Raw genomic sequence first — 10000 nt, 5'->3', positions numbered from 1 at the left:
ATCTACAGTAACTTTATAAATATTTAATTCAATTTCATTTTTCTGTTCTCAGAAATTCACACCAAGCTCCAACAAAAATTCCCAACAAATCAGTAAAAGAATAAACAGCTGGATCTGTTTATCTTTCTGTAACTGATGTAACTGAAGTTTTGCTCTAAACACTTTCCACTGTTTATGGAAAGAAAAGAGAGAAAAACAGATTTCACAGTGTATTAGTCATGTAGCTGTGACATCATGCCCTTCTCATGAGTACAGTTACATTATATAAAGTCAGAACATACAGAACAGACCATCAGAAGAACACGAACCCTTCAGGAAGCTTTATTTACATATAAAAACATATTACACCAAGAGAAACCAGTTAAAACACTTCGCATGTACCAAGAAACTTTAGAAACCTTCCTTTTATTATTCTAGGATTTGATTCAATCTAATTATTATTTGTTCACAATAAATTCAACAAAAATAAATCTATACAAAAATAATGCAGTATAACGTTACTCTGCTGAAGCTCCGCCCACACTATGTTTGAGTGACAGGTTACATGACTGTTATAATAATAATAACCTTTATTTTCTATAGTGCCTTTAAAAGAACATCTCAAAGCGCTTTACAAAAGCAAAATAAAAACAACAAAAATACGCCACATAATATAAAGATTAAAACAAAAATTTTAGAGATTATAGCAACAAAAATAGACTATAAAATAAACACTATGTAAAATTACAAATTAGTCAAATTAAAAGCTACCCTAAAAAATGAGTTTTAAGCTGAGATTTAAACGTACCAACAGATGTTGTTGCCTTTTCTCAGTTGCTAAAGAACTCCACAGTTTTGGAGCTAGTGAACAGAAGGTCCTGTCTCCTATCCATCGTAAACCAGTTAAAGGAACAGTTAAAAGACCAGTTTCAGAAGAACAAAGGTCACGAGATGGAATATAAGGAATTAGAAGCTCAGTCAGATATTGAGGAGAAAACCCATGTAAGGCTTGTAGGTGAGCATCAGAATCTTAAACTCAACCCTAAACCTAACAGGAGCCAGTGTAAGGACTCCAGAACAGGAGTAATGTGATGTTTTAACTTAGTTCTAGTGAGTGTTCTCACCGCTGATTGTGCACTACCTGTAATCTGGGTAAGGGGGCTTTAGACCCCCAGCCAACACGGCATTGTAGTAATCAGTACAGGAAACACAAAAGTGTCAGTCAGTCTGTCAGGAACAGAAAACGACAGCATTGGACGCAATCTGGCAACATTTCTGAGATGGAAGAAAGAAGTTTTAACTGTAGCGTGTAGTGTAGTTAGTGTAGTGTAGTTAGTGTAGTGTAGTGTAGTGTAGTGTAGTGTAGTTAGTGTAGTGTAGTGTAGTTAGTGTAGTGTAGTTAGTGTAGTGTAGTTAGTGTAGTGTAGTGTAGTGTAGTGTAGTGTAGTGTAGTTAGTGTAGTGTAGTGTAGTTAGTGTAGTGTAGTTAGTGTAGTGTAGTGTAGTGTAGTTAGTGTAGTGTAGTTAGTGTAGTGTAGTGTAGTGTAGTGTAGTGTAGTGTAGTGTAGTTAGTGTAGTGTAGTGTAGTGTAGTGTAGTGTAGTGTAGTGTAGTTAGTGTAGTGTAGTGTAGTGTAGTGTAGTGTAGTGTAGTGTAGTGTAGTTAGTGTAGTGTAGTGTAGTTAGTGTAGTGTAGTTAGTGTAGTGTAGTGTAGTGTAGTTAGTGTAGTGTAGTTAGTGTAGTGTAGTTAGTGTAGTGTAGTTAGTGTAGTGTAGTTAGTGTAGTGTAGTGTAGTGTAGTGTAGTGTAGTTAGTGTAGTGTAGTGTAGTGTAGTGTAGTTAGTGTAGTGTAGTGTAGTTAGTGTAGTGTAGTTAGTGTAGTGTAGTTAGTGTAGTGTAGTTAGTGTAGTGTAGTGTAGTTAGTGTAGTTAGTGTAGTGTAGTGTAGTGTAGTTAGTGTAGTGTAGTAGTTAGTAGTGTAGTGTAGTGTAGTGTAGTGTAGTTAGTGTAGTAGTGTAGTGTAGTGTAGTGTAGTGTAGTTAGTGTAGTTAGTGTAGGTAGTGTAGTTAGTGTAGTGTAGTTTAGTTAGTGTAGTGTAGTGTAGTTAGGTGTAGTTAGTGTAGTTGTTAGTGTAGTGTAGTGTAGTCGTGTAGTGTAGTGTAAGTGATAGTGTAGTGTAGTTAGTGTAGTGTAGTGTAGTGTAGTGTAGTTAGTGTAGTGTAGTGTAGTAGGTAGTGTAGTGTAGTTAGTGTAGTGTAGTGTAGTGTGTAGTTAGTGTAGTGTAGTGTAGTGTAGGTAGTGTAGTGTAGTTAGTGTAGTGTAGTGTAGTGTAGTTGTTTGTAGTGTAGTTAGTGTAGTGTAGTGTAGTTAGTGTAGTGTAGTGTAGTGTAGTTAGTGTAGTGTAGTGTAGTGTAGTGTAGTGTAGTTAGTGTAGTGTAGTTAGTGTAGTGTAGTGTAGTGTAGTGTAGTGTAGTTAGTGTAGTGTAGTGTAGTTAGTGTAGTGTAGTTAGTGTAGTGTAGTTAGTGTAGTTAGTGTAGTGTAGTGTAGTGTAGTGTAGTTAGTGTAGTGTAGTGTAGTGTAGTGTAGTTAGTGTAGTGTAGTGTAGTGTAGTTAGTGTAGTGTAGTGTAGTGTAGTGTAGTGTAGTTAGTGTAGTGTAGTGTAGTTAGTGTAGTGTAGTGTAGTGTAGTGTAGTTAGTGTAGTGTAGTTAGTGTAGTGTAGTTAGTGTAGTGTAGTTAGTGTAGTGTAGTTAGTGTAGTTAGTGTAGTGTAGTGTAGTGTAGTGTAGTGTAGTGTAGTGTAGTGTAGTGTAGTTAGTGTAGTGTAGTGTAGTGTAGTGTAGTGTAGTGTAGTGTAGTGTAGTGTAGTGTAGTTAGTGTAGTGTAGTGTAGTGTAGTGTAGTGTAGTGTAGTGTAGTGTAGTGTAGTGTAGTGTAGTTAGTGTAGTGTAGTTAGTGTAGTGTAGTGTAGTGTAGTGTAGTTAGTGTAGTGTAGTGTAGTGTAGTGTAGTGTAGTTAGTGTAGTGTAGTGTAGTGTAGTGTAGTTAGTGTAGTGTAGTTAGTGTAGTGTAGTGTAGTTAGTGTAGTGTAGTGTAGTGTAGTGTAGTTAGTGTAGTGTAGTGTAGTGTAGTTAGTGTAGTGTAGTGTAGTGTAGTTAGTGTAGTGTAGTGTAGTGTAGTTAGTGTAGTGTAGTGTAGTGTAGTGTAGTTAGTGTAGTGTAGTGTAGTTAGTGTAGTTAGTGTAGTGTAGTGTATTTAGTGTAGTGTAGTGTAGTTAGTGTAGTGTAGTGTAGTGTAGTGTAGTGTAGTTAGTGTAGTGTAGTGTAATGTAGTTAGTGTAGTGTAGTGTAGTGTAGTGTAGTTAATGTAGTGTAGTGTAGTGTAGTGTAGTGTAGTTAGTGTAGTGTAGTTAGTGTAGTGTAGTTAGTGTAGTGTAGTGTAGTGTAGTTAGTGTAGTGTAGAGTAGTGTAGTTAGTGTAGTGTAGTTAGTGTAGTTAGTGTAGTGTAGAGTAGTGTAGTGTAGTGTAGTTAGTGTAGTGTAGTGTAGTGTGGTGTAGAGTAGTGTAGTGTTGTGTAGTGTAGTGTAGTGTAGTTAGTGTAGTGTAGTGTAGTGTAGTTTAGTGTAGTGTATTTAGTGTAGTGTAGTTTAGTGTAGTGTGGTGTAGTTAGTTAGTGTAGGTAGTGTAGTGTAGTTAGTGTAGTGTAGTGTAGTGTAGTTGTAGGTAGGTTGTAGTTAGTGTAGTGTAGTGTAGTGTAGTGAGTGTAGTTAGTGTAGTGTAGTTCGTTAGTGTAGTGTAGTTAGTGTAGTGTAGTGTAGTTAGTGTAGGTAGTGTAGTAGTGTAGTGTAGTGTAGCTTAGTGTAGTTTAGTGTAGTGTAGTGTAGTTAGTGTAGTTAGTGTAGTGTAGATAGTGTAGTGTAGTTAGTGTAGTGTAGTGTAGTGTAGTTAGTGTAGTGTAGTTAGTGTAGTGTAGTGTAGAGTAGTTAGTGTAGTGTAGTTAGTGTAGTGTAGTTAGTGTAGTTAGTGTAGTGTAGTGTAGTGTAGTTAGTGTAGTGTAGTGTAGTGTAGTGTAGTGTAGTGTAGTGTAGTTAGTGTAGTGTAGTGTAGTGTAGTGTAGTGTAGTTAGTGTAGTGTAGTGTAGTGTAGTGTAGTTAGTGTAGTGTAGTGTAGTTAGTGTAGTGTAGTGTAGTTAGTGTAGTGTTGTGTAGTGTAGTGTAGTTAGTGTAGTGTAGTGTAATGTAGTGTAGTGTAGTGTAGTGTAGTTAGTGTAGTTAGTGTAGTGTAGTGTAGTGTAGTGTAGTTAGTGTAGTGTAGTGTAGTTAGTGTAGTGTTGTGTAGTGTAGTTAGTGTAGTGTAGTGTAATGTAGTGTAGTGTAGTGTAGTGTAGTTAGTGTAGTTAGTGTAGTGTAGTGTAGTGTAGTTAGTGTAGTGTAGTGTAGTTAGTGTAGTGTAGTGTAGTGTAGTTAGTGTAGTTAGTGTAGTGTAGTGTAGTGTAGTTAGTGTAGTTAGTGTAGTGTAGTGTAGTGTAGTGTAGTGTAGTTAGTGTAGTTAGTGTAGTGTAGTGTAGTGTAGTTAGTGTAGTGTAGTGTAGTGTAGTTAGCGTAGTGTAGTGTAGTGTAGTGTAGTTAGTGTAGTGTAGTTAGTGTAGTTAGTGTAGTGTAGTTAGTGTAGTTAGTGTAGTGTAGTTAGTGTAGTGTAGTGTAGTGTAGTGTAGTGTAGTGTAGTGTAGTGTAGTTAATGTAGTTAGTGTAGTGTAGTTAGTGTAGTGTAGTTAGTGTAGTGTAGTGTAGTGTAGTGTAGTGTAGTTAGTGTAGTGTAGTGTAGTTAGTGTAGTGTAGTGTAGTTAGTGTAGTGTAGTGTAGTGTAGTGTAGTGTAGTTAGTGTAGTGTAGTTAGTGTAGTGTAGTTAGTGTAGTGTAGTGTAGTTAGTGTAGTGTAGTGTAGTTAGTGTAGTGTAGTGTAGTGTAGTTAGTGTAGTGTAGTTAGTGTAGTGTAGTGTAGTGTAGTTAGTGTAGTTAGTGTAGTGTAGTTAGTGTAGTGTAGTTAGTGTAGTGTAGTGTAGTTAGTGTAGTTAGTGTAGTGTAGTTAGTGTAGTGTAGTTAGTGTAGTGTAGTGTAGTGTAGTGTAGTTAGTGTAGTGTAGTTAGTGTAGTGTAGTTAGTGTAGTGTAGTTAGTGTAGTGTACACATTAAACACAGTAACACACACTGAATCATCACCAGTTCATCACTATGAGATGAAACAGCGTTATCACACATCTTAATTAATACTGCTGTCTCACACACACACACACACACACACATACCACACACACACCACACAGACATACCACACACACACACACACACACACACACACACACACACACACACACACACACACACACACACACACACACACACACACACACACACACACACACAGAGTTACAAGTTACCACCGTCACTGGACCCCCTACAGTTTGCGTATTGTCCCACAGACGATGCCACTGCCACGTCCCTACATTTAGCCCTCACTCACCTGGACAATAAAGACACTTACACGTGAATGTTGTACACAGACTTTAGTTTCTGAGCAGCTGCATCACTGTGTTTGGGAGCTGCAGCATCTCTGATCACAAGACCCTGCAGCAGATATTGGGGACATGTGAGGAGATCATTGGGGTCTCTCTATCATGGACACTTACACCACACGCTGCATCCGCAAAGCCAACAGCATCGTAAACCCCACACACCCCACACACCCCTCACACACAGTCTTCACCCCACACACACTCTTCACCCCACACACCCCTCACACACACTCTTCACCCCACACACCCCTAACACACTCTTCACCCCACACACCCCACACAGACCCCCACACACACTCTTCACCCCACACACCCCTCACACACTCTTCACCCCACACACCCCTCACACACACTCTTCACCCCTCACATACACTCTTCACCCCACACACCCCTCACACACACTCTTCACCCTACACACACACTACACTACTTCTTGACTTTTGACTTGACTTACACACACACACACACACACACACACACACACACACACACACACACACACACACACACACACGTATACACAAACAAACACACACGCACACATACACACACACACATACTTATACACAAACAACACACACACTGCTCTGTAGCTGTTGTTAACTAAGTATTTAACAATTTATTATATTGAACAGTGAATGTTATTCTTCTCTTTAAGAGTTATTTCTGTTCTGCTGCCATAGCAACATGTGATCGTGCTGCAGTAACGTCATTAATGTTCATGTTCATGTGCTGTGTCTCAGTCAGAGGTGAAGCTGTAGCACATCGTCAGGACAGGGGACTTTACACTTGTGTTTCTCAGTAACATGAGAAGCTGAGAGAATAAAGAGAGACCGCAGAAGGGACGAGAGTTTAGAGCTGAGAGAATAAAGAGAGACCGCAGAAGGGACGAGAGTTTAGAGCTGAGAGAATAAAGAGAGACTGCTGAGGGGACGAGTGTTTAGAGCTGAGAGAATAAAGAGAGACTGCTGAGGGGACGAGTGTTTAGAGCTGAGAGAATAAAGAGAGACTGCTGAGGGGACGAGTGTTTAGAGCTGAGAGAGTAAAGAGAGACCGCTGAGGGGACGAGTGTTTAGAGCTGAGAGAGTAAAGAGAGACCGCTGAGGGGACGAGTGTTTAGAGCTGAGAGAAAAAAGAGAGACCGCAGAAGGGACGAGAGTTTAGAGCTGAGAGAATAAAGAGAGACCGCTGAGGGGACGAGTGTTTAGAGCTGAGAGAATAAAGAGAGACCGCAGAAGGGACGAGAGTTTAGAGCTGAGAGAATAAAGAGAGACCGCTGAGGGGACGAGTGTTTAGAGCTGAGAGAATAAAGAGAGACCGCTGAGGGGACGAGTGTTTAGAGCTGAGAGAATAAAGAGAGACTGCTGAGGGGACGAGTGTTTAGAGCTGAGAGAATAAAGAGAGACTGCTGAGGGGACGAGTGTTTAGAGCTGAGAGAATAAAGAGAGACCGCTGAGGGGACGAGTGTTTAGAGCTGAGAGAATAAAGAGAGACTTCTGAGGGGACGAGTGTTTAGAGCTGAGAGAATAAAGAGAGACCGCTGAGGGGACGAGTGTTTACAGCTGAGAGAATAAAGAGAGACCGCTGAGGGGATGAGTGTTTAGAGCTGAGAGAATAAAGAGAGACCACTGAGGGGACGAGTGTTTAGAGCTGAGAGAATAAAGAGAGACTTCTGAGGGGACAAGTGTTTAGAGCTGAGAGAGTAAAGAGAGACCGCTGAGGGGACGAGTGTTTAGAGCTGAGAGAATAAAGAGAGACCGCTGAGGGGACGAGTGTTTAGAGCTGAGAGAATAAAGAGAGACTGCAGAGTGGATGAGTGTTTAGAGCTGAGAGAATAAAGAGAGACCGCTGAGTGGATGAGTGTTTAGAGCTGAGAGAATAAAGAGAGACCGCTGAGTGGACGAGTGTTTAGAGCTGAGAGAATAAAGAGAGACCGCTGAGTGGATGAGTGTTTAGAGCTGAGAGAACACAACACACAACAAAAAACAACTCACTTTGAGGGGAGAGAGAGAGAGAGAGAGAGAGAGAGAGAGAGAGAGAGAGAGAGAGAGAGAGAGAGAGAGAGAGAGAAAGAGAGAGAGGGAGAGACCAGCACCTGATTTCTCTGAACTGTCCAGACAGATCACTAGCCCCGCCCACAATTCTTACATCATCATCAAGTCTGTTATTCATTCATAAATAAGTAGATGAAACAAATGGGTTGGTTTTTAAGACTGTTATATAACAGATTTATTATTATTATTATTATTATTATTATTATTATTATTATTATTATTATTATTATGACACAATACTCAGCTATAACAAGCTTCAATTTAATAATGCTATAATGTATTGTTATGAAATATGATTAATAAGATCGAGGTGCACACAGAGGTTATGATCTGTTATTTCTTTTGTCTGAGATAAAGACAATAAACTCCTGAGTCTTTGCCCTGTATGTAAAGGCGAGTTCCTCCGAGTTCTTCGCTCCGTCTGTCTTCCTCAGTTTAGCAGGGTTCAGAAATAAAACATCTCAGATATGAAATTATTCTCAAACTGATTTCTGTTAGCCTTTACACACAACCAGAAATATCCAGAGTAAGACATAGTGCTCTTTACCTGCGCTGCCATGAAGGACAGATCCATGATGAACAGAGAGAAATAGCAGAAGCCCACCAGGTAAAAGAGGAAGAGGTGAAGATATCAAGTCCGATAACAGAGAGATAAAGCTGTGATTATAGGAGGAGAAGCAACAAAGCCATGATGCAGATCAACAACATAGAACGGCAAGAAGGGAACAAAAGAGAGAGAGAGAGAGCAAAGGAGGGAGGGAGAGAGTGAGGTGGAAAGATAAAGAGATTCAGAGAGACAGATGGAGACGGGGGAGGGGGTGAGGGATAACAAGATGGAGAGATGGAGAGAGAGAGAGAGAGAGAGAGAGAGAGAGAGAGAGAGAGAGAGAGAGAGAGAATGAGACAGACGGAGAAAGGTGAAGAGAGAGACACTGAAACATGAACACACTCTGTACACACACACAGAGTTCTTCACAGTTCTCCTCAGGGTTTATGGATCTAAGCATGTGCAGGAGCTTCTACTTTCTAAATCCTTTATTATGACATTGAGTAGGGTAATAAAACACAACCCCACCCTGAAGTCTGAGAACAAACACATCATAATAAAGCACAAAGGATGATGAACATCTCAGTAAACACTTCACTTCATACCACACAAGTTCTTACATCTATATCAGGTTCATCACACGTTCTCCTAACGTCCTAATGCTTCCAGGTTTATCTCATTGCTCAACTTGTTTGTTTATGTTCCACCAGTTTCATCAGGTCTGAGCAGCTGCAATCACAGCTTCACCCCACAGCTTCACCTCACAGCTTCACCTCACAGCTTCGTCACAGCTTCACCTCACAGCTTCATCTCACAGCTTCACCTCACAGCTTCACCTCACAGCTTCACCTCACAGCTTCATCTCACAGCTTCACCTCACAGCTTCGTCACAGCTTCACCTCACAGCTTCATCACAGCTTCACCTCACAGCTTCACCTCACAGCTTCATCTCACAGCTTCACCTCACAGCTTCGTCACAGCTTCACCTCACAGCTTCATCACAGCTTCACCTCACAGCTTCACCTCACAGCTTCACCCCACAGCTTCACCCCACAGCTTCACCTCACAGCTTCACCTCACAGCTTTGTCACAGCTTCACCTCACAGCTTCATCACAGCTTCACCTCACAGCTTTGTCACAGCTTCACCTTACAGCTTCACCCCACAGCTTCACCACACAGCTTCACCCCACAGCTTCACCCCACAGCTTCACCCCACAGCTTCGTCCCAGCTTCACCCCACAGCTTCACCTCACAGCTTCATCACAGCTTCACCTCACAGCTTCGTCACAGCTTCACCTTACAGCTTCACCCCACAGCTTCACCCCACAGCTTCACCCCACAGCTTCACCTCACAGCTTCACCTAACAGCTTCACCCCACAGCCTCGTCACAGCTTCACCCCACAGCCTCATCACAGCTTCACCCCACAGCTTCACCCCGCATCTTCGTCACAGCTTCACCTCACAGCTTCACCCCACAGCTTCACCCCACAGCTTCGTCCCCGCTTCACCCCACAGCTTCACCTAATAGCTTCACCCCACAGCTTCATCATAGCTTCACCCCACAGCTTCACCTCACAGCTTCACCTAATAGCTTCACCCCACAGCTTCACCTCACAGCTTCGTCACAGCTTCACCCCACAGCTTCGTCACAGCTTCACCTCACAGCTTCACCCCACAGCTTCACCTCACAGCTTCACCTAACAGCTTCACCCCACAGCCTCGTCACAGCTTCACCCCACAGCCTCATCACAGCTTCACCCCACAGCTTCACCCCACAGCTTCGTCACAGCTTCACCTCACAGCTTCACCCCACAGCTTCACCTCACAGCTTCACCTCACAGCTTCACCCAACAGCTT

General features: G+C 41.7%; 1 protein-coding gene and 1 long non-coding RNA gene across 4 annotated transcripts in view; one reads left to right on the top strand and one right to left on the bottom strand.

Annotated features, from left to right (window-relative positions):
- The window catches only part of LOC113647981 (uncharacterized protein C14orf132-like), a 21114-nt gene that overhangs the window by 4976 nt on the left and 6138 nt on the right, over positions 1 to 10000 (bottom strand). Inside the window, exon 1 of one of the 3 annotated variants that reach the window (XM_047801754.1) lies at positions 8142 to 8417. The exons of 1 other annotated variant lie outside the window; for it this stretch is intronic. In XM_047801754.1, coding sequence (XP_047657710.1) covers positions 8142 to 8168 — 27 coding nt within the window. In that variant the 5' untranslated portion in view covers positions 8169 to 8417. Of the gene's footprint in view, positions 1 to 8141; positions 8418 to 10000 lie in introns of those variants that run through there. One more of the 3 variants, XM_047801753.1, reaches the window with a different exon arrangement.
- Positions 6011 to 10000, top strand: part of LOC125139015 — a 14792-nt gene continuing 10802 nt past the window's right edge. Inside the window, exon 1 of the long non-coding RNA XR_007138124.1 lies at positions 6011 to 6054. This is a non-coding gene — a long non-coding RNA (uncharacterized LOC125139015). The remainder of the gene's footprint in view (positions 6055 to 10000) is intronic.

Source organism: Tachysurus fulvidraco, chromosome 16 (assembly GCF_022655615.1).
Source record: "Tachysurus fulvidraco isolate hzauxx_2018 chromosome 16, HZAU_PFXX_2.0, whole genome shotgun sequence".
NCBI classification, from domain to species: Eukaryota; Metazoa; Chordata; class Actinopteri; order Siluriformes; family Bagridae; genus Tachysurus; species Tachysurus fulvidraco.
This window is presented reverse-complemented; position numbering and strand designations above follow the sequence as displayed.